The 27,334-nt window shown below is 38.0% G+C and overlaps 1 protein-coding gene and 1 pseudogene across 1 annotated transcript in view; both read left to right on the top strand.

Annotated features, from left to right (window-relative positions):
• LOC148117648 (uncharacterized) overlaps window positions 1-12,630 on the top strand; it is a 39,176-nt gene extending 26,546 nt beyond the window's left edge. The window contains exons 2-4 of the mRNA XM_087902263.1: window positions 10,325-10,451; window positions 10,646-10,706; window positions 11,458-12,630. Of these exons, the coding sequence (XP_087758389.1) occupies window positions 10,325-10,451; window positions 10,646-10,706; window positions 11,458-12,508 (1,239 nt within the window). The 3' untranslated portion in view covers window positions 12,509-12,630. The remainder of the gene's footprint in view (window positions 1-10,324; window positions 10,452-10,645; window positions 10,707-11,457) is intronic.
• A 392-nt stretch (window positions 12,631-13,022) lies between these two features.
• On the top strand, window positions 13,023-14,172 carry LOC148117649 (uncharacterized; annotated as a pseudogene).
• The last annotated feature ends 13,162 nt before the right edge of the window (window positions 14,173-27,334 follow it).

Below are 27,334 nucleotides of genomic sequence, written 5' to 3' on the forward strand. Positions count from 1 at the left end.
GATATTTGGCTACAAACCATTACAAAGAAGCCACCACTGATTTAAAACCAGATACCAGTCATATCACCATATCAAAAAACAACCTCTGTCAAGCTTTTCAAGGAGGCATTACTGGTTGGCACCCTAAGTGTGTGACGTGATTTCTCAATCGAAAGTTATATTAATTCTAGAACAGCTGTATTTCCATCCTGTTAGAAAAATTGTTTCTGAGCCAAGTTCTCTTATGTTGACTCAGGTGGCCTTGGTATGCTGCTGTCCAGGGCAATGACCTTACTGTCCTGTACATTAGGCTTTCAAAATTCCTTTAAAAATGATTGTACCACCTCACAGTTTTAAAATTATGCATTATTGAGTCATGTATTTGACAATGCAATGCAGTTGCAGGGAAAGGATTTGCATATGGAGAATTCCTTCTGTCTTCAGACCACAATAGGAGGAAGACTTTATTGAAACTGGTGGAGACACGGTGCAGAAAGGGAGAGGTTGGACTGAGGGTGAGAGCTTTCCTCCTTCAACAGTAGTTGAGATTAGCTATTTGGAATCAGGTAGTCAATTGGAGATGTTTTATGAATGTCCTGATTGACTATTGCTTGCATTTCACAGACCAGGGCAATCAGGAATCTGGGAAAGGGACTGACCTTATCTTTCAACCTAATTTCTATATTTACAGTAGTTCATCTAAAATAGAAGTTGTGGCCCTGCTTAACAGGACTTTTCTCTATTAAGACATTGATCTTTAGAGAAAATACATGAGAAATTTTTAATGTGCTCTAATACAAATTCCTAGTGTCTGGAGTACATGACCATAAAGTCTGTCTTAAGTTTTCAAAATAGTTTTTGAGATGACAACTACATCATATTTACATTCTCCTTGCTGCCTCCAAGCCCTAAGATGTCTGTATTGTTTTATAATTCCTGGTCTGTTTTTCGTTAACAACAGTTACAAAGTAATCATAGTTACTCAGCAACAGTAGTTACTTTATGAATATGACCTCTTTATCTGCAGGATTTCCCATCTCTGATGCAATGGGATGGCTTCACTGCGAAGTGAATGTGTCATGAAATGTGCACACATAGGACCCTGTGCTTTGGAAGAGGAACTGGATGTGCTTAGGAGAGTGGGAAAATGTGTACTAAATATAAACTGTCTAAACTGGGGCCCTGTCTGCTGGGCTGGGAGGGCAGAACTGGAAGGACTGTGGTGTCTGAGTCATTTGATCTCCAATCCTCCTATAGAAGAACTGCTAATATTGAGAGTCCCAGCTGGTGTCTGTAGCCAGTGAGGGATTCTGGGAAGGGTTAGGAATCCAGAGTACTAGTGGCAGATAGTTTGTGAATTCTTTTCATGATTCTCTTCTGTCTCTGCTGTAGGGAGTGGAAAGAAAACCACAAGCTATCCCGTAATGAGTGGGGGTGTTCAGAGCATGTCTGTTGAAATGTCATCTCTGCTGGGATTTGGAAGTACCATGATCCAGTCTGTAGTTATGGTGCTCTATGTGGTTCATGTTGGCAGTGGCCCTTTTTCTCTGAGCCTCCTTGTGTATGGATTTACTGGGGAAGGGGTGACTCTGCATCCCTGGAATGGAAAGAAATGATACTGGTTGTATCTCTTGTCCACAATGCACACCTGAGCACTGCTTTTGTTGTACAGTGGGAACAGAGATTAGAAAATTGAAGGTTTAGTTTCTAGAAGTTCTGAATATTTCATTCCAATTTCAGTTTGGGTTATAAAGATTACAGATATTTTAGGACCTGGTAGTGCAATCGTTGAGTAGAATGCTTTTAACCTGGTGGTGCCACTTGCTGTAATGATGTTATCCAGTGAAGCTTAGTTCTAGGGGACAAAAGGAGTTTCTGATTTGCAGAGATTTCTCAGGTGTGCATTGTGTTAGACAGGTAGACAGGGCACAATCCACATATTCAGCTCTATGCCATGTAGCAGGAAGCAGATTTTAAATCATGTTATAGGTTGTTTTGGGCTTGAAAAAGATTAATTAGATTAACACTTCATCAGGCATCTTAAAATATATGCTCAGTTAACAAAAAGGGGTAATTAAGGCCCACAGAGATATGTTACAGAATAGATTATTAACTTTTAAATTTTTAAATGCTAATAAAAAGGAAACAACAGGTGTGGGTAAACATTCGGTAATAAAAATCCCTGCTAAATTAAACCAATCTGTATGCTTTAAAGGTACATTGCATTCAGAATAAAAACCAAGATATGTATTAAATTGGGGAATAAAGTTATAGAGACCACTTAAATCCTTAAAGATTAGTTTCAAAAAAAAATCTCTTGAGTAAAAGAGACAATAGTTCATCAGAGATCATTTTCATTCAATCTTAACTAATTTGTTAGACCAACAGATGTTTTCCTTTTGATTAACTATAATTTCCAAAACTAAAAGTCCATAAAGTTAGGGTTAAGGCAGAGTTTTTTTTCTTTTTGTCCTTACAAGGTCTGCCTTTTTATTGTACTTGACCATTATCCTTTGCAGCTCTTAATATTCTTTCTTCATTCTCTATGTTTTGCATTTTGATCATTATATGTTTGGGGAAATTTTTTTTGGTCCAGTCTATTTGGTGTTCTCTAAGCTTCTTGTACCTTCATAGATTTATTCTTCTTTGGGTTGGGAAAGGTTTTTTTCTATTATTTTTTTGTTGAGTATAGTTTCTGTGCCTTTGAGTTGGTGTTGTTCTCTTTCTTCTATCCCTATTATTCTTAGGTTTTAATTTTTTTCATGGTGTTCCAGATTTCCAGGATGTTTGGTGTAAGGTATTTGTTGGATTATTGTTTTCTTTGACCAATGATTTGATTTCCTCTATAGTATCTTCAGCACCTGAGATCCTCTCTTCTACCTCTTGTATTCTGTTGGTTACACTTCCTGCTGTAGGTCCCTTTTGTTTACCCAGAGTTTCCATATACAGAATTCTCTTCATTTGTTTCCTTTGTAGCCTCTAATTCAGTCAAGTCTTGAGTCATTTGTTTCAAGTGTTTGATTGTTTTTTCTTGTTTTCTTTGAGAGATTTATTGATGTCTTCCAATTTTTTGTTTGTCTTTTCCTTGATTTCATTAACGGAATTTTTATTTCCTTCATCATCCTCCTATACTTACGCTGGGAACCGCATCATCCTCACAAAGTTACATTGAAAATCATTTTTTTTTGCTTCTGCTGGGTTAGTATGATTACATCTTCCTGTAGTATGAGTTCTGGTGTTATGATGTTGGATGAATTCTTGCATTGGCACCTACCCATCTCATCCTTCAGTTGGTACCAGGTACTGTCTTTGCCTCTTGGTTCAAACCTTGAAGTGGTTGTTTTGTCTTTGTGACCTGTTCTTGTCCAACTCGGTGTTTCAGAGAGTCATGCCACTGAGGTCAGTCTTTGCACTCTCTCTTAGCCTGTTCTTTGGTCTGCATGTCTGGGTCACTCTCTTGATCCAGTCTGTCCAGTCACAGCTTGTGCTTCAGGGTCCATGTCTTTGTCCACCCTGTGAAGTTGCATCTTGTGTTTTAATGTTCCTCTGAAGTTGCAAGTGGCTGGGAGGTAGCATGGGGGGTTTTGGTGGTAGAGTTAGACTTGTAGCTTTCAGGGTCTGATGGATGGTGTGGGGGTGTTTGAGCAGCACTCCTGGAGGAAACTTCCCTGTGGCTGTCACATGAACCGAAGCAGGTGGTGTTTGAGCCCAGAGTTTTGCCCCAGTATGAAATTCCTAGGGAAGTTGTCCTCCTGGGCAGGTTATCACTCACCCCTTGGTCTTTTCTGTGTAATAGCAGGCTATGCTTCAGAGTTCCACTTAGGTTGGGGGTGCATGGATAGGAGGGCTTGGGGCAGAGTGGGACTTGTAGCTTTAAAGGTTCAATGGATGGGATGGAGGTGTTGGAGCAGCCTACTTTCAGGAAACTCACATGCTAGCTAGCTAGGGAAACTGAGGCCACTGGGGGGGTGTCCTGGGATTTTGCTCTGGTATGGAGAGCCTAGAGAGTGGGGTGTCCTGCTGCATGGTCCCCTCTGTGTAGTAGCAGGCTGTGTTTCAGAGTTCCATTGAGGTTATGGCAGGGGTTTGCAGGGGTGTAATGGAATATTTTGGCAGAGTGGGACTTGTAGAATTCAGGGTCCAATGGAACATGAGTATATTTCTTAAACTTCAGTTTTTAAGTTTCTTCACTTATTGCTTGTTTCTTTGCTTTTCATTTTCTCAAGACAGGGGTTTTCTGTATCTTTGAAGTCTTTTTGTTTTTTGTTTTTGTTGGGTTTTTTTTTTTTTGGTTTTTCAAGACAGGGCTTCAGGGAGTTTTAGAGCCTGGCCTGGAACTTGCTCTTGTAGACCAGGTTGACCTCAAACTCACAGAGCTCCACCTGTCTCTGCCTCCCGAGTGCTGCGATGAAAGGTGTACATCACCCTTCTCTGGCCAACTAGGCTTTTGTGGGTTTTTCAAGAGGAGGTTTCTCTGTGTATGTCAGGCTCTGCTGGGACTCAAACTATATAGCAGGTTGTTCTCAAACTCACAGAGATCTGCCTGTTTCTTCTGCCGAGGTACAGGAGTTTAAAGCATGCATCACCATTTCCTGGCCAAACATACATTTATTTATATCCTTTTTTGTGTGTGAAAATATGGTAATATTTATTGTTTAATTTCATACAATAGAAACTGTCTTTATACTTGTATAACCGCACAGGAGAAATGGGGCCAGTGTTGTACTAGATATTCTAAGATATTCATTCTGAATTAAAGGAGGATTGTTTTAACTGACTGAGTTTTCAGATGTAATATTGCATTAATTAGAATCAGTCATTTTCAAAGGAAATTTCAGGTAAAACTATATATCTTCTATGGAAAGGACATATGGATATTCCCAATTGCCACAAATGTGTTTCCTTTTTTTGGCATAATAGATAAAAATACTAAGAAGAGTTTGAAAACCAAAATTCTGATATCTTTGAATCAAGAACTAGGATCAATTTACCTGTTCCTTTCAGGGACTATTATTTATACTTCTCTTGCTACTTTTTCTCCTAGACTGAAATCAGGTACAAATATTTGATCATGTAATTCGGGTACTTTTGAACTGTTCCTTACCTATTATTTCTGATTGTAAATTAGAGGAAGTTTGCTGTGAGACAAGGGTCATGGACATTTTAAAGACTTGTCACTTGTATTGTTTTAACAAATGTTGTCAACATGGATAATTAAATCCAATTTAAACCTGAGAGAGCTTGGAAATTAATTTGAGACACAAAAGAACAGAGTTAAGCATGATTTCTTGATATCAACATTTTCCTAGCTGGGCTCTATTTGATAGAGGCAAGCGTTTCTCATTTAAGAGAAGCTTCCTGACTCAGATTTAGCAGTAAAAACCTTGCAGCCCTTTTAAGAAGCACCACACCAAACACTTAAATGGTGTCTATGTACAGTCAACATCATGCTTCTTGGTGATGCTAAGGAGCTTGAAACTCCATAGAATTGTGGCAATAACCATGGTTCCTGCCAGTACCTCAACCATGAGGCTAGACTCCCAGAAAGCTAAGGAATCAGGTGGATCCAGCTGTCAGAGCCAAGTCTTTATCCATAGCCATATTGCTTAACATATTATAAGGGTAAAGAAAAGATTCAATAATCTACACTTTTATCCTATCATTTCATTGGGTGCCTTTTTTAGATGGATGTTTCTGCCCCCACCAAAAACTCTCAAATACACAGCAGCCACTTCATAAACAATTGACCCAGAAGCTTAATACAACTTATTAATGCTTGTGCTGTGGCTTTGACTTATTACTTACTCACTCTTAGACTGATCATTGACATTCATCAAAGCAATCATGCTACCCTTTCAAACTCATTTTATTCTTTTTTTCTCTCATTCAATGATATGTCTTTTAAAATATATGTTTCAGCTGGAATTAGAGATGTACAGCTGTAATCACTGTACACAGGAGTGTGGGTGGGGCCAATCTCAGTGAGTTTGAGAGTTTGAGACCAGCTTGTTCCCCATAATAAATTCCTGGCATACATGTTTATGTAGACATATCCTGTCTCAAAAAAGTCCTAGAAGAAAGCCTACTTCAAATTATGGAACTTTTCCTAATGAAATTTGCCTGGACTTAGACTGAATTCAACCATCCTTTATATCTTTACTCACATAGAAAGAGAGCTGTCTTAACAATGAAAATAAGAAGGAATATATAAATTCCATTCACATTCTTTACAGTGGATCCTTTGCCAACCATCCAGAGGTGACTTTATCTTTCAAGTGATAAGAGACAGAAGGAAGAGTGGGTCACCTTCACCTGCAGCATTGTAATAACATATGTGGGACTCAGAGAGTTGTCTCACGAGTACTGGTCTTCTTGGATACCCATCTTTGATTCCTAGCACACACATCAGATTGGACAATCCTCCCTGTATTTGTAGGTTCTGAAGATTTGGTGCATTCTTCTGGCCTTAGGGCACCAGATTGGCAAATGTTAAGGAGAAAGGTTTGTGGGTGACTCTATGTTTTAAATAGGTTTTCTTCATGTGCACATATACGTAATAATATTCAAAATATATAAATATTAATAAATAATCATGACATAGTTTTAATAATGTTTTATGTCAAAGACAGATAAGACTCATATTGCTCAAAAGCAAGTAAAATTTTACTGCAAGTGGGTAAATTAGCTTCAGACATGGATGAACTCTGTATTTGTGTGTTTAAATGAACATGTTCAGTCCTGAAACCACAACACACAATGAATAGAAATGGACCCAGTAGATTCTATTCACATATTTGTCCAAACTCAATAGTACATACTTAACAATGAAGGAATTGGAAGAGAACTATTTGGAAAGGGATAGAGAGAGGACACAAGAGGGTAAAGAGATGTAATATATTTTAATTTAAATGTGTAAAAATAGATTTTTAATAAAAATGTGGCTTAAGAGATAGCTTAGAAATTAAGAACAATGGTTGTTTTTGAAGACAGCAGGGTCATGTTGCTAGAACTCCTGTAACTCAGGTTGAGGGGATCTGATTCCCTCTTCTGCCTCTGCAGGTCTTGACACAGACACATTTGGGCAAACATCCATACATATAAAATGAAACTTAAAGAATGCAATCCTGTAGAGTAAATTTCACAACCTTGAAACAGATAGTAGTCAGGCCTAGTTAAACTGAACTATTTTTGGTCCTTCTTAGAAGTATCTCTGGTCTTCTTTTGAACCACCATTTTCAGTGTCAAAAGAAGCCTTATTCTGAAGTTAAGCTATGCTGAAGAATAGCTCTTCTTTTAAGACAATCAATGGTTATCACTGATGACTTACTTAGCTGTACAGTAAAAAAAAAAAGAAGTAGGGCAGAAATAAATGAAAATAAAAAGGTAGTTTCAAAGGGCATTTATGTGTTAATACAGGCAGGGTTTTTCAAAGAGTTTATCATCATTACAGAAACAGCCATTGCTCTGAAATGGAAGCTTATCAAGGTGCCCTAAGGGTAAGACTCCATACACATAAACCTTCAATTTAAAGATGGTTGAGCAAAGTGACTCACTCTCAGGAAGCTACTTCATTCCAAACCTTGTACACTTGTGGTCCAAGCTCATTACTGTTCTTTGCAGTTAAAAAAAAAAAACCCTACTTCTCAGGATCACCAGTAATGTTGTTGGTCTTGGGAACAAGAAAGAATCAAAATTTAGGATCATGGATATTTAGTTTATGGTTACAGTTTATCATTGTTTCAGGCATCTGTGTTTGGCAGAGTCAGAAGCCCAATGAGGAGACAGTGAGAGTTCACTGCATGAAGCTGTGAATATTGAAGCTGGGTGTGGTGTTGTTGGTTGTTTCTTTTACTCCCTTGTTCCTTTAGGGCCTGCCACCCTGTTCACAATTAAATTTCACATATGAATGCTTTTTTTTTCTTATAAATACTTTACTTTGGCTTGTTTCAAGGCAGGTTCTTTTTAATTTAATTGTTCTCTCTACATTCCCCCCTGGCCTTTATCTTTATTCCTCTCCTTATTTCTTACTCCATGGCTTGCTGTGTAGCTGGATTAAAGGCTCCTGTTGTTCTCTCCTTATGCTGCCTCTTCTTTATTCCTCCCAGATTTTCCCTACCATTTATTCTCTTCTCCTTTGCCCTGCAATTGGTCATTCAATTCTTTTTTAGACCAACTAGGTATTTCAAATAGGCAAAGCATTACAATGGCACACAGCTAAACCAATGCAGCACTTCTTTGCGGGATTAAAACAAATGTTCCACAACATAAATAAATATATCACAGTTAAATATGTTATTTCACAACATACTGGGTTACATTAAGAGCCCAAAGATGTTAAGATACCTAACTTATGACACAACTTTTATGGAGACCTAGCTGGTTATAGTGAGTGGAAGATACTAAAGAGAAAAATGCATGAGAAGTTGCAAGGATAGGGCCTTTCAAGTCATTTGAAACTGAAGCCCATACATCTGACCAGAGAGCTACAGGATTTGACGTTTATCTTGCTCTGCTTCAGTCTTGCCTTGGTCCAATCATCCCTTACCATGTGTTTATTTTTCTCTTTTGGAATGTTAATGTTATTTTGTGCCATTGATGTTAGAAAGAGGTAACGTGTTTTCAGGTTTTATAAGATATTGTTGTCAACAGATTGTCCTGAGTGCCAGAGGGGACATAACACATTTGGACAGTGTAGGGACCATTGCAGATGATGATCATTAAATGTCTATTCTTGAAATGATTAAATGCAATTTTTCCATTGTTGACCATGAATCAATAATGGCTGGGGTCAAAATGTACTTATTGAATGAAAAACCTCCCAGAAAAGGTCATGTATTTGAAAAAGTTCCTCTCCTTGGTGACTTTCTTTCAATTTCCTGTGAATCTTTAGTAGGAGAAGCCTGTCTAGATGAAATTCCTCACTGTCTGTGGTGAGTCTCAATACCCTCAATTATTTCCTGACATTTATATTTACTGTCTTGTGTTTGTCATTAATTTGACAATTTCTTACTTATACTGACATGATTTTGCTATCATTATATGCTTGACCTATATATTCTATATCTTACCTATATTCTATAAGTAAAAATGAGATATAGCAGAAACAGTTGCTTTTACAGAGTTTGGCAACCTGCTATTTTAATTATTTTGTTTGCTTGTCTAAGTAACCCCTACTGTGTGGCTCCAAATTTCTGAAAGTAAAGGGGGATATCATTTCTGGCTCTATTCATTTTTATATTATAGGGTGATAGCCCTGGAATATAGGTTTTTTATATGTCAAGTATATGTTGCTGTGCTGAGCTTCATGTGTATCTTGAATTTTAAAATTTGAAAGAGGGTTTCACTCTGATTCCCAGGATGTCATGTATTTATGACATTAATACTGCCTGAGCATTCTGAGTCACTTAATTGCAAGTATATGAAATTCGTCTGGCTTGTTATTCTTGACTTGATTTTTCTTACATCAATATGACAATTTTACATGTCTGCATGGATATTCATTACATGTGTACCAGGTTATCAAGGTGATCAAAAGATCTCAGAATTCTTGATCATGGAACAATGGAAATTTGTGATCCCCATGTAAGTACTGAAATATGTGCTCACCGCCACTCAAGACCAGCAAGAACTCTAAATTACTCTGCCCTCTCACCAGCCCTGTGTTGATTATTAATTACCAACATTTATATTTCTAGTGTTTTCATCTGTCCATTTTAACTGCTATATACATGAAGTTTCATTCTACAAAATGTTATTGGAATTACAGTTAAAATTATGTCACTTAGATAACTGGAAGATGAATACACAACTGGAGTGAATGCAAAATTATTTGCAAGAACTTCAATAAATGTCTTTCAGTTCTTTCTGTTCCATTTGTCCGTTTCACTGATTTTGCAATGGAGACCGTGTCTGAATGTGTCCTTCTACCTGTCCTGGACCTGATTGCATCGGCTTGACTGGCATTCAACTTAGAGACAAATATATCCACCTCTGTTTTCTGAGTGTTGTGGTTGAAGACACAATAAACCCAGTGTGTCCATATTACTTTTTTTTGTGTGGTCTGTAACTCTTCATACAATTTTCTCATGCACACTATATACTCTTGATCTTTTTTGTTGTCTCTTCCTGTCACTAGACATAGCTCTTCTGAGGTGATAGCCCATATAAAGAGTACAGAAATGACAGAGTTTACTTTGCTTTTCAATTTCCTTCAAAAGTGACTGTCTATGTCATGGACTAAGAGTAAGGAACACCAGAATCCTATGTCTATACACTGAAAGAAGTATGCATTTCCAACTTTATCACTGTCATGCTTTCCATTTTACACATGTGTGGTATATTTTAGAAGGCAGTGACCTATGATGATGTGTATATCAACTTCACTCAGGAAGAGTGGGATTTGCTGAATCCTTCCCAGAAGAATCTCTATAAAGATGTAATGCTGGAGACCTACAGGAACCTCATTTCTATAGGTAAAATTGAATTTCCTTCATGTTTCAAAGTATGGAAACAACTTTTCCTTGGTTAAGGATGTTGTTCTGCAATTTGATTTAGAAAGAAGAATGAGGTGAATAAAGCAGTCATAGTTCTTAGGTGCACTTAAGATAATAAGCTAAATGTTGAACATTGTTAAATGATATGACATATATTCTGGTCCTGATTTCAGGTTACATTTGGGAAGACCATAACATTGAAGAACATTGGCAATGTTCTAGAAGACAGGAAAGGTAATTTTCATGTGCAAGTTGATAACAATGTGCCTCTGATAAAATTGCATTTTTTTCTAGAACTTTTAAATAAAAGCAGCAATGCAAATAAGCACAGCTTTAAGTGCATAGATGGTTATTAAATACTCACAAATCCATATACCTCAATTTCATATCTGTGAATTATTCTTCTTTTCCTATGTGTATATAAGCTTATGAGCATAGGGATATGAAAAGATTTAACTTACATCTCCTTGAGGACAAAAAGAAGATCAGCAGTAGTTCCCATGTAGAGTATACTTGTTGAATTTGATTCAAGTATACAATACTGATGGTTTTCTACCATCATTACTAATATATAAACATTACAAAAATGCCACATGAGTTCTAGGTTTGTGCAGATACTTCTGAATGTCCTAGTTCACTTTGCAAATACATATGATTCACAGTATAGTAAAATTTATGAATGCAGCAATCTTGGTAAATCTCTCAGTGTATTCAGTTGTCTTCAAAAATGTGAATAAAATAATATAAAATGTTTTTGTAAATGTGAAAAGGTAAACCATGAAACACAGGAATGTATCATTATACTCATATTCTAGATGCAACCTGACCATTAATTAAAAAGCAAACATGATTTTAAACACAGTTATGAAATGTTAGTACCTAATTCCTTTTAGAATTAGATCAACTTATAAAATTAATTCATATAGATATAAGGTTCAACAGTGTCTTGAATGTGGAAAATCTTTTAAATGTGACATCCTTGCAGGATTGAAAGGAATCAAAATGGAGAGAAGAAACTTTCAGTGTATACTCACTGTTTTAAAGCCTTGTCTTATGGCACTCACCTTCTACAGAATGAAAAAACACGTATAGGGCAAAAATGTTCTAAAAGTAAGCAGTGTGGAAAAGCTTTTGCTTATCACAGTCATATTCAAGTGCTTAAAAGAAAATACACTGGGAAAAAACCCTATGAATACAGTCAAGATGACAAAAACTTTGTTCTTTATGAAACTCATCAAAGTCATAAAAGAATACATCCTGGAGAGAAAGCCTATGAATGTAATCAGTGTGGTAAGGCCTTTGCTGAAAACAGTGATCTTCAAAAGCATAAAAGAACACATAATGAACAGAAACACTTTGAAGGTAATCAATGTGCTATGGCCTTTGCCCAGCAAAGTAATCTTCAAAAGCATAAAAGAACACATACTGGAGAGAAACCCTATGAATGTAATCAATGTGGTAAACACTTTTCAAACCACAGTAATCTTCAAAGTCATCAAAGAACACATACTGGAGAAAAACCCTATGAATGTAATCAGTGTGGTAAGGCCTTTGCCCAACACAGTAATCTTCAAAGTCATCAAAGAACACATACTGGAGAAAAACCCTATGAATGTAATCAATGTGGTAAGGCCTTTGCCCAACACAGTAGTCTTCAATATCATAAAAGAACACACACTGGAGAGAAACCCTATGAATGTAATCAGTGTGGTAAGGCCTTTTCCCAACACAGTCATCTTCAATTGCATAAAAGAACACATACTGGAGAGAAACCCTATGAATGTAATCAGTGTGGTAAGACCTTTTCCCAACACAGTCATCTTCAAAAGCATAAAAGAACACATACTGGAGAGAAACCCTATGAATGTAATCAATGTGGCAAGGTCTTTGCCCATCAAAATAGTCTTCAAAAGCATAAAAGAACACATACTGGAGAAAAACCCTATGAATGTAATCAATGTGGCAAGGTCTTTGCCCATCAAAATAGTCTTCAAAAGCATAAAAGAACACATACTGGAAAGAAGGAAACACTATGAATGTTATCATTGTTATAAGACTTTAACACCACACACTAATCTTCAATTGCTTAGAAGAACGCATACCGGAGAGAAACCCTTTGAATATAATCAGTGTGGGAAGGCCTTTGATAACATAGTAATCTTCGATTGCATAAAAGAACACATACTGGAGAAAAACCCTATGAATGTAATCAGTTTGGTCAGGCCTTTGCCCACCACAATAGTCTTCAATTGCATAAAAGAACACATACTGGAGAGAAACCCTATGAATGTAATCAGTGTGGTAAGGCCTTTGCCCAACACAGTCAACTTCAATTGCATAAAAGAACACATACTGGAGAGAAACCCTATGAATATAATCAGTGTGCTAAGGCCTTTGCCCACCATAGTAGTCTTAAAAATCATAAAAGAACACATACTGGAGAGAAACCTTATAAAGGTAATCAATGTGGCAAGGTCTTTGCCCATCAAAATAGTCTTCAATTGCATAAAAGAACACATATTGGAGAGAAGGAAACACTATGAATGTTATCAGTGTTGTAAGACTTTTGCACCACACCCTGATCTTCAATTGCTTTGAAGAACACATACCGGAGAGAAACCCTATGAATGTAATCAGTGTGGTAAGGCCTTTGCCCAACACAGTCAACTTCAATTACATAAAAGAACACATACTGGAGAGAAACCCTATGAATATAATCAATGTGGTAAGGCCTTTGCCCGACACAGTAGTCTTCGATTGCATAAAAGAACACATACTGGAGAAAAACCCTATGAATGTAATCAGTTTGGTAAGGCCTTTGCCCATCACAGTAGTCTTCAATTGCATAAAAGAACACATACTGGAGAGAAACCCTATGAATGTAATCTGTGTGGTAAGGCCTTTGCCTAACACAGTCAACTTCAATTGCATAAAAGAACACATACTGGAGAAAAACTCTATGAATGTAATCAGTGTGGTAAGGCCTTTGCCCACCACAGTAGTCTTCGATTGCATAAAAGAACACCTACCGGAGAGAAACCCTTTGAATGTAATCAGTGTGATAAGGCCTTTTCCCAACACAGTAATCTTCAATTGCATAAAAGAACACATTCTGGAGAGAAACCCTATGAATGTAATCAATGTGGCAAGGTCTTTGCCCATCAAAATATTCTTCAATTGCATAAAAGAACACATACTGGAGAAAAGGAAACACTATGAATGTTATCAGTGTTGTAAGACTTTTGCACCACACCCTGATCTTCAATTGCTTTGAAGAACACATACCGGAGAAAAACCCTATGAATGTAATCAATGTGGTAAGGGCTTTGCCCAACACAGTCAACTTTGATTGCATAAAAGAACACATACTGGAGAGAAACCCTATGACTGTAATCATTTTGGTATGGCCTTTGTAAAACACAGTCATCTTCAAATATACAAGAGATCACATAGGAGAGAGAACCGCTATGAATGTAGTCAGTGTGGTTAAGCCTTTGGTAACCACTGTGCTGTTCATGGTAATAAAATAACACACAGTGTAGGGAATTTTTATTAATGTATATCAGTTTAAGAAAGACTTTTTACATCTTACTCATTTTCAAATTCATAAAAGTACACAGACTTGATAGATAACAGTGAATGGAATCTGTGGTAAATCCTTTGTCACAATCATCTTCAAATCCATAAAATAAACCATCTTGCAGAAAAACCCTTTGACTTTAATGTATGTATTCTGCAAAACTATGAGAAAAATCATACTATAGTGAAACTCTATAAGTGAATTTAGTGTTTTAATGTTTTGTACTACTTACAGGAGTATGTAATCAATTTCGTGTGTAATCAATCTAATAAAATTTATGCATATTACCCTAATCATTTGGGCCTGTGGAAGAAATAGAGGGCTTTTCATAACTTACTTTAAAAGACCTTAAGCCAACACACATATAGTTAGTAAACCAACAGCAGTTATTGTTTAGAAAAAATGGATAGCGTAAAAATCTGTTCAAGCGCTATGATATCTCTTTTTATTTTATTTGAACCAGCAAGCTAATGGGCAAAACCATTTTTTGTGCCTATGGGTGAGAGAAAGGGCAGGTCAAAGAAACACACTTTGGACCTGAAAGCAGAGCCAAAAGAAAGCACTTTTTTTCTGAATCTAGAACTGGATAAAGAAACAATATCTCCCTGAAAACAGCCCAAACATTAAAAAGTGCCAGTGAAAGAAACACACATTCAAAACACAACCAAGTGATAAAGTCCCATATTCTACCCTTCTTGAAGTCAGCACAAATGTAACCAATCCCTTAGTATAAAATCCAGCCCATCTCTTATCTTGTTCAGGATCAGCGATTAAAATCTAACAATTCCCTCCTCAAAATCTCCGTTGATGCACTCTGGTTTTAAAAAGGCCTGTATGAGCCATATGCATATTCAGTATGCAGCTGCCCCATTCCACACTGGTAGGGGTACTTATGCTTTTGGTTTCTTCTCTCTCAAATGTGTTGATTGGAGATTTGAGTGAAGACATTCTTTCACTGGAAAGCTTCAAAAACTCTTCGAGTTGTGCCGACACACAATTGTTACTTTCATTTGGATCTGTACCAATGTGAGCATGAGCATGCACCCCTGCCCCCTGCAGGAACTGCTCACAGGCGGTGGTCCAGTCCAGAGTATAATGAAGGAAAGTGGTCAGTGTCACACCTCTCCTTAGAGAAGCTTTTCTTTTGGGACCCAAAGTTCTGGAATGATTCAATAAAAATTTCCAGAAGAATAAAGGCAGAGGCTGCCTGCCTCATTTCTTTCAGGATAAAAAAGAAGATAAATACACAAAAATATACAGTAATGACAGACAAACAGGTACTAGTACCACTTAACATTTTGGAAACATAGTCACATAAAACAGCAATGTAGTAATGGTCAAAACACAGACCAAGAAAATATGCACTCATTCATTCACATACACTTTTTAAAGCTCTAGATTTTTACTTCATTCTGGAGGAAACTGGGAGCACACATCTTTTATACATTTCAAAAACTGAAGCAATTATTGTTGTCCTTCCTTAGTACCCATGACCTTTAACTATTTCTAAGTAATATACAAACAGCTGTTTGCTATTTTCCTGGCCTATATTTAACTTTTTGAAAATTACATACATATTACTTTTTATTTTACTAGTACTTATTTTACAATCATACTCAAGTTACCCCTTACTTGTTTTTCATGCTGTACAGCTAACTTCTTTTTTATATTTACACTGTGCAACTGCTGATACTCCCAGGACATCCTTAATGCACCTCAGAGCACCCTTGGAATTTGCAGTGTCCCTATGAAGACACCCCTCCCAGAAAGCTGCACAGCTGGATGTCAGCTATAGGAGTAGCTCCTACAAGGTGAGCTAGGGTTCCTTGATAGGGTATCCTCGAGGCCAAAGAAAAGTCAGAAGAAACAGAAGACAGGATAGAATTGGGAGGTGTGTCCAGTCATGCTGAAGCAGTCAAACAGCCCAGGGTTTATTTCAGAAATTTTTTAAATACAAAAGCAGAAAAAGTACAACACAGATGGTCAGTCAGTATCTGACCACAAGGTCATTCCTGTCCTTGATATAGTAGCCTCCTCTCCACATTTATCTGAACCCAATTCCAATTTTCTATATCCATTTAATTCTCATCTGAGAGAACCCAAGGATTATATAACGTGATAGTTTCAAGACATTTCTAAGTCTGATATAAATATATGGGTGCCATGAGTTTCCAGCAAATTTTTAGGCATAGACAGAAAGAGAAAAGTTATCTTGTCCCATTACCCTGTAATTAATTTTCTTATTATCTGACATTCTTTCAGGGTCCCTGTTTCAGGCACCAATAGTTGGGGTCCCTTCCCAACTACCTCCATTATGGATGACTCTGGGTAGTTCCACAGAAATCAGAACACAAAAGATACAGGGTAGAAAATACAACTGCATACTTTATTGCAAAGTCAGTGCTCTCTAATTATTCTCAAATCAGAATCCAAGCTAGGTTCTCATAATACTTGAAATAGTTACAGAAACTATCAACTTTGATACAAGTTATTTCAATAGTTTTTTTGCCCTAGTTAATCTACACAAGAAGCCTGTTGTTATGAAAATAACTTTAGCTGTAATATAATATATACAAACACTTCATCAGGAGACAAAGCCCAACCTAATCATAGCGAGTGAACTCTAGAGCACTTCTGTGTACTCAAGGACTGACTATTGGTAGGGCATTCTACTGATAGAGGAGGTATGCTTCCTCCTTACTTGGCCTGGCAAGCCTGCCAGCAAGAGTGTGACCTCAAGTCACCCCTGCACAGAGTTACTATGAAGTTCAGAGATAGTCCTCCACAGTGGAATTATGTTGCTGCATTTGCATAATCTCTGACTGGACCTACTAAACCTCTGATTTCTTTCTGTTCTTGAGTTGTTCTCATGGGTATCTTTGTCACAGTCACTGGAATGTAACCACTACAGCTATTTATTGTAAATTCATCTCAAGGTTTTTTTTTCATACTTACACACCAAAGAAACAAATGAAAGAGAGGAATTTAAAAGAAAGAGAGAGAGTCAGCAAACCTGAAAGAAGACTAGGTAACTGGAAGAGTGGATAGGTAAGGAGAATCTTCAAATGTTGCCCAATATTGTAGCAATTAATAATATGATCAGTGAAAAGGCAGCTTGATTCAAATGAGATACTTAGAATACTTTATACTTTCTCTACTCCAAAGTTTAGTAATCAAAGTTAATACATGTAGTAAACAATGTATGATTGTGTTCACACATTGAAATTATTCATATTCTTTCTGCATTTCTGTTATGAATGCCAAATTGCTTGAAACATGACTTTAATCGCATTTTTATTTGTGCCCATTTGTTTTCTGTTGTTGATATCGATCAAAATGTCCTTAACAGCTTGAGGAGGAAAGGATTTATTTGACTTTCATTTCCCATTTGCCACCAGTCAATGAGGAAGTCACAGCAGTAGCTAAAGAAGAGAAATGTTGACTACTGCTTTGCTCCTCCTTCCTTGTTTAGCCTGCCCAGGGGTATCATAATGCATAGTGGTCTTTGTGCTCCCATTTAAATCATTAATAATAAATCATTCCTTATAGTTCAGATCTGATGGAGACATTTCTCTTTTGAGATTCACTATTTCCAGATGAAAATAATTTATATTACAGTGGTGAGAAAAACTAAATGACACATTATTGAGCAGAACAACTTCTCACTTTTCATTCTTCAAGCTGCGTTTTGATTTGGAGCAATCAGAGATGAGTCCAACATTGTCAGTGAAGTCAGAAAACTGAAAATTCAGGACCAAGATGAGTTGGACAAGAGAAGTCCAGGTGATTTCTGCTGTTGTGAATCACAGTGGCTGCCTTGCTGAAGATATAGTTTGATGCCTTTATATCAGGCATAGACACTTTCCTGGACAACATATTGAAATGTCAGTACTTTTTAACAGTGTTCAAGGATCACAGCTAGAAAGAATCACAGATAACTTTTATACTATAAAGGTGCAACTATGCAGAAGAAGGTAGACTAGTCCTCTCCTAAGTAACACTGGTTGAGATTCAGGTAGAGGAAAGCTAACACCCTCACTAGTACATTCTATTCATGGATGCTGAATCCTGTTCTACAACCTACACTGAGCTACAAGCTTTTATTTATTTTTGGTAAGGTCAGGAAATTCCCTGGAATTCAAATCATATGAGGCTTCCTATTCCTATGAGAAACACTGATAATTGTCAGAGAGCTTGCTTCTTAGCAGGACATGTGTATGATTATGAAGATCACCAAAAGCAAGCTTTAAATATACTGTCTAATTGAGCTTCTTGAAGGTGGTCTCTGGAGCTCAAAATAAATTGCATAACAGTAGCAATCATCAAGGGTCAGCACCCAGGGAATATAACATGGCCTTCCAGTTGACTCTTTGGGGATAGAGCTGTGGAACCTGATGGTTATGAGCTGGTCATCCTAAAAATTTTGGTTTATCTACTTGGATGTCCTCAAACTCATCAGACCACGGAAAGCCTTGTCTAAAGCACAGGTAAGTGTGTGAGCAATGAGAGGTACAGGAGGAATCACAGAGTGCAAAAAACACATGAAGAAGGACCTAGGAACTCACATCATGGCAATGACAGGAAAGAGAATTGGATTGGGGTCAGGAGTGATCTAAAAATCTAGTGACATGGAGCTCATGAGGTATTTTGAATTTCTTTGTGTGGAAAAGTATGTGGAACTGAGTATAACACCTATGCTTCTGACTGAACCTGCCATTGACGGTTCTACAACAGCAAGGAAAAAGATTGACACAGAAACTAATATAATACAGAATATGAATGAGAAATGCAATATAGTCATAATATGATTCTTTAGAAAATGGTAATCAAATTCTAAACTTTTAGAAACTAAGACTCATCTTTTTTAGAATCAGAAAAGAATGGGAGAAAATACTCCAAATTTGCAGAATAACAATTATAAAGTAATACTGAACATGTTGTAAAACATGAAAACCTAAAAATTCTAACAATGTTTTTAAGCCTGAAGGATACCATGAAGTGAAATATGACAGGCATGAAGAGTCAAATCTTACAAGAGTTCATTTGTATGTTTTCTTTAAAATTTCTGTTATAAGTTGGGGGTATAATTATGGTTACCAGAAGATTGTGAGTGGTCATCAGGATGGAAGATAGAAGGTGGTTATAAGGAATATTTTCTTGAAATAGGGAGATGGCTACAATTAATATATCATAAAACATCACCCTTAAGAATAGCCACAAATAAAATATAATATTGTGGAATAACTCTAAAGAACTGGAAGACCTGTATGACAAGAATTTTACACTCTGGAAGAAAGAAACTGAAGGAGAGACCAGAGAATGGGAAGATCTCCCATGCCATTGGTAGGTTGAAATTAATATAGTAAAAATGAAAATCTTTCCAAAAGCAATCAACTGGTTCAATACCATTCCCATGTAAATCTCAGCAAAATTTTTCAAAAACCTTAAAAAAATACTCAACTTCATATAAAAAAGCAATAAGCCCACATCATAAAACCAACCATATTGAATCACAAAAAAGGAGAATGTGGGAAGTATATTTGAGCTCATTTGCACAGGAGACCATTTTCTAAATATAACTCCAGCAGCACAGACACTGAGAGTAATAATAAATGGTACCTCCTGATACTGAGAAATTTCTGTGAACCAAAGGACATGATCAACAATACAAAAAAGATTGCCCATAGTATAGGAAAAAGATATTCATCTATCCCCCACTGTTCAGAGGACTGATCTCCAAACATACAAAGAACTGAAAAAATTGGTCATCAAAAGAACAAATAATCCAATAAAAAGTGGGATTTAGACCTAATCAGAGAACTCTCAATACATGAATCTAAATTGCCTGAGAGAATCTTAGGGAAATTTCCAACATCCTTAGCGTTTAGAGAAATGAAAATCAAAACAACTCCGAGATTCCATCTTACATCTGTAACAATAGCCAAGATAAAAAAAAACTGATGACAACTTAAACTGGAGAGGATGTTGGATTAAAGTAATGCTCCTCCATTGCTGATGGGAGTGCACACTTGTATAGCCACTTTGGATATCAATATGGTGATTTCTCAGATAATTAGGAGGCAAACCACCTGGTGACGGTACATGCGTTTAATCCCTGCACTTGGGAGGCAAAGACAGGCAGATCTCTGTGATTTTGAGGCTAGCCTGGTTTACAATAGCTACTTCAGTACACACTCCAAAGCTATAGAGAAACAATGTCTTAAAAAAACAAAAAATAAAAAAGAAAGAAAATAAGGTAACAAGCTATCTCAAAACATAACCATACAACTTTTGGTTATGTACCCAATGGATGCTAAACCATACTTCAAGGACAAGTGCTCAACTATGCTCACATCAACATTATTTTTCACAGCCAGAACCTGAAAACAATCCTTCCACTGAAGAATTGATAAAGAAATTATAGTATATTTGCACAATGGAGTACTACACAGTGGATAAACATAATGAATCTTGAAATTTATGGGCAAATTGATGGATCTAAAAATCATCACAAAAGAGTGAGTTGACCCAGACCTCGAAAGACAAATATAATATGTACTCACTCCTAAGTGGCTTTTAGATATAAAACAAAGGACGAACATCTTACAATTCACAATGCCAGAGAATATGGACAACAAAATGGAGCCTACGAGAGACATACATAGATCTATTCTACATAGGACATAGAGACAAACAATATCTGAATAAACATGCAGCTTGTGGATCATGAGAGAAGGGGAGTGGAGAAGAAAGGAAAGTAGTGGAAAAATATATAGTTGAATAAAAAAACAGTTAAAAAATCCTTGCTACACAGAAGATCATGGCTGAATTATCCAAAGTGATAGTAATAAATGAAAATCTGAAATATAGAACTTTGCTTAATTATGTAGTTGAATAAAATAACTCCTCATGCTAAGGAAAACTGATTTATGGCATCTAATCAGGAATAATCCACATATATTTTGCAACAGAAAATTGAAGATTCTGCTTTTGTTGTCACAGACTTTCCAGGCAAATATTATGTCTTTCTGGGTTCTTTGATTGAGTTCACAATTCTGTAATTATAGTTTTCCTTAGCTATGATGTGTGTAAATATAAAAGTTGAGACTTACTAAAGTAGGATAGATGATATACTTTACTTTGCCAAATGTAAGTTGACTAACTATTATAACTATAATTAAACCAATTTAAATGTCCATGTTTTATTAAGCACAGCACTCTTGGGTGGCTGAGAACATGGCAGGGGAGACAGAAAACCTGGGAGCACATGCAAAACTTGGACTATGGGTTCCTTTTCTAGAAGCCCATTTAATACCCTGTTGAAGTGGTCTTAACCTTCTCTTGAGAAGGGATCAGGACCCTGCATGCTGGGATTTGGAGTCCAAACCAATGAAACTCCCAGGCTGGGGTCTGGGATGGATGCCAGGGGCTAGGGTGTTCCTCCAAACTTAACATTCCAGACTCTTTGGATATAGGGGTCACAGAAAGTTGAGATGATAATTATGACTGATATTTTAGGCGCTCTTTGGAAAAGAGGTAAACTCAAGTCTGTTTACTTCCTGTGGGCATGGGAAGCCATGGGAGTGGCAGAGTTGAAAGTTGGTGGGTATAGAAGAAGCGGTGGACTGCTTGCCACCCTGCCCGGCTCCTGGCTGCCTAGCTAACTTTACCCGAAATAATTACACAGAAACTGTTTTCCTTTAAACACTGCCTGGTGCATCTCTCCAGCCCCTTGTTGGCTAACTTTCACATATTGATTCAACCCATTTTTAATAATCTATGTAGCACCATGACCTCATGGCGTACCGGGAAAGACTCAGCATGTCTGACCTGGCAGCTTCATGGCGGGCAGCTCTCCTGACCCTGCTTTCTTTCTCCCACAATTCTGTTCTGTTTTCCCTGCCTACCTATGTTCTGACCTATCAGGCCAAGCAGTTTCTTTATTAATTAACCTATGAAAGCAACATATAGAAAGAAGACTCTCCTACATCATGTTGGTATAGAAAGGCATTCTGTTCACTATCATCCCAGAAATTAGAGGCACCTGCTTCTTGAGGGAGGTAAGAAGGCAGGTGTCAAGGAGAAAAAATATTGTTATTACTGACTCTATGAAATGGAGCTATCCATGGGATTTGACACAATAGCAGGTGAAACTAGATTTTTGTTGGCAGGTGTTCTTAATCCAGAAGAACTGGCAGGTGTCCTTGATCTAAGAGAACTGGTACCAATGATAAGGTCCCAGGAGCTGGTACCGGTGCTTTTGGCATTGCCCTCAGAGTGCCCTGTAAGTTGATCTTAAGGTTAAGCAGCAGGAATGACCAACAAAATATGCTTAAAACTGGGTGGGGTTAGTGTAACATAAAACAACTAAAAAATTAAAAACCCTGGATTTTACCAGACATGATTCTGATGTAACAATAGAATCTTTCCAGGAAATTGTAAGAGAACTGGAACAGATTTTATATCTTGGTGTAATAGCAAAAGGCTAGTGCTTCAGGTTAGAAGGCAATTAAAGGAAATTGGGAACTATGAACCTCTGAAGATTGAAACCTGTTAATCCTGGACTCTGAGGCCTGTTAAAGAAGAGTATCTTGAGTTGTCAAATGCCTTTAGACATATCTGGGAGGAATTAAAGAGCAAAAATGAGACAGCATTTGCTAGCAAACAATCCCACATCCTCTCCATGTCCTTGGAGAACATCAGTCTTAGAAGCAGTGCTTGCTATTAACTGCTGTGTGAGAGAGGCCTAAAGATTTTCCTGTAAGGGGGAAGATTTAGTGTAACTGTCTTGCCAAGATGAGGGGATCAATTCCCTGGGTGAAGCATCCAGGAGATGAGTGGTACAGGCCTCTTTTTGCTTCTGTGTGGGTGACTTTGCCAAACCATGAGCAAGTCTGGAGACAGCAGGTCTTCTGTCTTCTTGAAGAAGTCATAGGGTGCTGCAAAATCTGGCATGTGTATGTGTGAGAAATTCTCGTTGTTCAAATGCCATGATCTCAGATCTCTAAAGACTCTCGAGAGCCAGGTACTATTACCTGGTATTTTAAACTGGGCATAAAAGTTAAATTTTTAGAGCTGTGGTAATTTGGAAGCACACATGTACATAAAACTTATGTTTAGAGTCCTTGTTATTCATGCCACAGCCGTGAATGACAAGGCTTGAGTGTCTGGCCTATTCTGTGGCTTAGGGAACAGGGCACATCCGAGTCATGCCAGAGCCCATCTTCTGGGCTTACCGGGTGGCATGAGAGAGCTGTCTGTAAACAAGCAGGAGGGGAGACAGGAAGTTGGGGCTCTTGAGAACCAGGTCCCAACTGCCAGGAGGCAGCCAAGTGGGAGGGGGCTAAATGGAAGTTAGGGCAGACCAAGAGATCTGTTCTTTACTAAGCACACAGAGAGAGATGGAAGTGGAGGCAGGATGAGAGAACTGTTTACAGAGCCTGAGCATCCAATCATAGGACAAGAGAGCTGTCAACTAATGAACAGACAAGGAAAGGCGGAAATAGGGGTGTGGCCAACCTCTTGGTTGCTTGGTTTCAAATAAACAGAGAGAGAAAAGTAGAGGGGGAGGGTGAGAATGAGGGTGCACTTAGAAAAGCTTGGATTTTGGAGCATAATTGCTTTAAGTTGGATAGTCTCAATTAAAAAAATTATAAATTCCTGCTTAAAGGCATTTTGAAATTGGCTAGGAATCACAAGAAACCCACTTTAAATGCAGGCCTGTGACTCAAGGACTTTGCAGTGCATCCACCGGAATGCCGTTGAGTCAGGAAACTGTGGTAATGAGAAATTGGCCAGGGAGATCTCCTTCCCAAATCACATCTCAGCAAGAGGCCAGGTGCCTGCGTGTGCCAGGCTTTTGGCATGTCTGAGCCTCAGCAAAAGCCTGAAATTAGAGTGGGTCACCTCAAATCCCTACCCGCATGCAGTTTAAAAAGGGGATCTCACCAAGTAAAGCCATCACGCTTGGTAGAGTACGTGCACAGGAAGGACAATTTCTAGCATTGTCCTGGGACCTGAGTCCACAGGAAAAACTGAACCTCCTTGGTGGTACCTCTATGTTAGGAAAAAATTCTATGACAAGCCACTTTGCTGGCACACAAACGTCCAAATAAAACAGATTAAATCTAATCAAAATGTCCATGGTTTATTAATTGCAATGATCTCAGGTGACTGAAAGCATGGCAGAAGAGACAGAAAATGGGCGAGCACATTTAAACCCAGAACCACTTGTTCCTTGCTGGAAGCCTATTCCACCCAAATCTGCACTTCCGTCCCGGTATGGTCCTGTGCCTCGTGCCTCCCACGAACTAGGGCAAGGGCCTGGGGATTGAGTAAGAGACACACACACAAGAGACCTGGGTCATTCAATAAGAGGTCACCGAATGCCGATTTATTTAACTTTATCCAGAGCTAATATACTTTGGCCTCAGTAAAGGAAATCCCTCCCAGCCAGGGGGGTGGAGGGAACTGGCGCCATGTGAGAACTCCATCTCAGGCAGGGAGTAGGGGGTGCAGCTACCCCGACAGACAGTGGAGAGGGAAACTGGCACAGTGAACTCTCCTGGGCAGGTGGGAAATTACCATACTAAAGATAGAACAAAGCCCTACAACTAAGTCACCAGGCTGTAGCAGAGTGGGCCCAGTAATTAGCAGGAAGCTGGTGGCTAACCAAAACAGTCCTTGATTTGCACATCAAGGAGCAAGGGAAGGCCTAGGCCCTACAGAAGCCCACTTAAATACCCTGTGAGAGGGGTCAGGACCTGGCATGCTGGGTTTGGGGTCCAGACCAAAGCAACTTCCAGGCCATGGGTCTGGGATGGATGTCAGAGGTTAGGATGACACTTCCAACTTAATATTGTAGAACTGTAGGATTCCTGATATAAAGGATTTACCAATGCTTAGGAAATAGTTAAATCTCATAAAGTAGAATGGAGCTCAGAAAAGAATGCACCTAAATCCTCAAAAGATAAGAATAGGTTACTCATGGCTGTTAGAGATAAGAATGCTTGGGTACACATGATTTACCAGGATTGTCCAGTGGCTCCAAACCATTATAAAGAAGCCATCACTGATTTAAAACTAGTTACTTTGCCAATCCCCATATCAAAGAACAGACCTCTAACAAGCTGCTCAATGAGGCATTATAGAGTTACAACCAATCTTAAGGCCGATTAGCCATAAAGTTATAATTTTCTTATTGAGAAAAATATAGTTCTGCCAGATGGAATATATGACAGCAGGTGACATGTGTTTGAAATGTAAAACACTATTGTGTGAAGGACTGGCCTGATTAATCAAAAATTTGATTTTCAACCTCAGTCAGGGAAGAGGTATAATCTTGGGAGACCTAGTATAATTTGGAACCTAAGCCTTATGAGTTTCACTAAGGACCTGATGTATTGATAATAAAACAGAGCTCCTTCAGTAAAATTAGGAATATACTTTGGAGAGCTGGTAATGGCCTGGTGTCGAGGCCTCTGTGGAGGAGTTGCTGCAGATCTTGAGAAAACAGTTCTTTCCCCTATATGGAGCTATGGTTGTCAGCTCAAGGCAACTATGCACTTAGTAAATATTTGAAAAAAAACACTGTGTACCTATTGTGTAGAGTTTCTGGACTAGCCTCCCCCTAAACTTGTCTCATTGTGTGATAGTTTCTACTGACTTCTTATAATTCATATATTTCTTCCATTTCCTTCTTGGAAGTATATGGTAATATTTTGTTTCTTTCTTCCTTCCTTCCTTTCTTCTTTGCCTTCTTCTTCTTCTTCTTCTTTTTCTTCTTCTTCTTCTACTTCTTCTTCATCTGCTGCTGCTGCTGCTTCTTCTTCTTCTTCTTCTTTGTTTTTTCAAGATAGATTCAATTCAATCCCCATCAAAATCCCATCAAACTTCTTCACAGACCTTGAGAGAACAATAATCACCTTTATATGGAAAAACAAAAAACCCAGGATAGCCAAAACTATCTTATACAATAAAGGAACCTCTGGAGGCATTACCATCCCTGACTTCAAACTCTATTACAGAGCTACAGTATTGAAAACACCTTGGTATTGTCATAGGAGCAGAGAAGTCGACCTATGGAATTGAATAGAAGACCCAGATATTAACCCACAAACCTATGAACATCTGATTTTCAACAAGGGAGCTAAAGGTATACAATTGAAGAAGGAAAGCATCTTTAACAAATGGTGCTGGCTTAACTGGATTTCAACCTGTAGAAGAATGAAAGTAGATCCATATTGATCACCCTGCACAAAACTCAAATTCAAATGGAGTAAAGACATTAACATTAATCTGACCACTTTGAACCTGATAGAAGAGAAAGTGGGAAGTAGTCTACAAGACATAGGCACAGGAGACAACTTCCTAGGTAGGACCCCAGTAGCACAGACAATAAGAGAAGCAATGAATAAATGGGACCTCCTGAAACTGAGAAGCTTCTGCAAAGCAAAGGGCACTGTCAGTAAAAATAAAAGGCTACCTTCTGACTGGGAGAAGATCTTCACCAACCCCTCATCAGACAGAGGTCTGATCTCCAAAATATACAAAGAATTCAAGAAACTAGACACTAAAACTCTAATTAACCCAATTTAAAAATGGGGTACTGAACTGAACAGAGAATTCACAACAGATGAACTTCGAATGGCCAAAAGACACTTAAGGTCATGCTCAACCTCCTTAGCGATCAGGGAAATGCAAATCAAAACAACTTTGAGATACCATTTTACACCTGTCAGAATAGCTAAACTTAAAAATAACAATGTTAGCCTATGCTGGAGAGGATGTGGAGTGAGGGGAATACTCATCTATTGTTGGTGGGAATGCAAACTTGTGCAGCCACTGTGGAAATCAGTGTGGCGGTTCCTCAGGAAACTAGAAATCAACCTCCCTCAGGACCCAGCAATTCCACTCTTGGGAATATACCCAAGAGATGCCCTATCATACTACAAAAGCATTTGTTCAACTATGTTCATAGCTGCACTATTTGTAATAGCCAGAACCTGGAAACAACCTAGGTGCTCCTCAATAGAAGAATGGTTAAAGAAGGTGTGGAACATATATACATTAAATTTTTATTCAGCGGTAAAAAACAATGACATCTTGAATTTTGCATACAAATGGATGGAAATAGAAAACACTTTACTGAGTGAGGTAACCCAGACCCAAAAAGAGGAATATGGTATGTACTCACCCATTAGTGGATTCTAGCCTTAATTAAAGGTCTTTGAGCTTATAATTTGTGTTTCTAGAGAAGCTAAATAAGAAGGTGAACCTGAGG

This window comes from Myodes glareolus, chromosome 27, assembly GCF_982192425.1.
Source record: "Myodes glareolus chromosome 27, mMyoGla1.1, whole genome shotgun sequence".
NCBI classification, from domain to species: Eukaryota; Metazoa; Chordata; class Mammalia; order Rodentia; family Cricetidae; genus Myodes; species Myodes glareolus.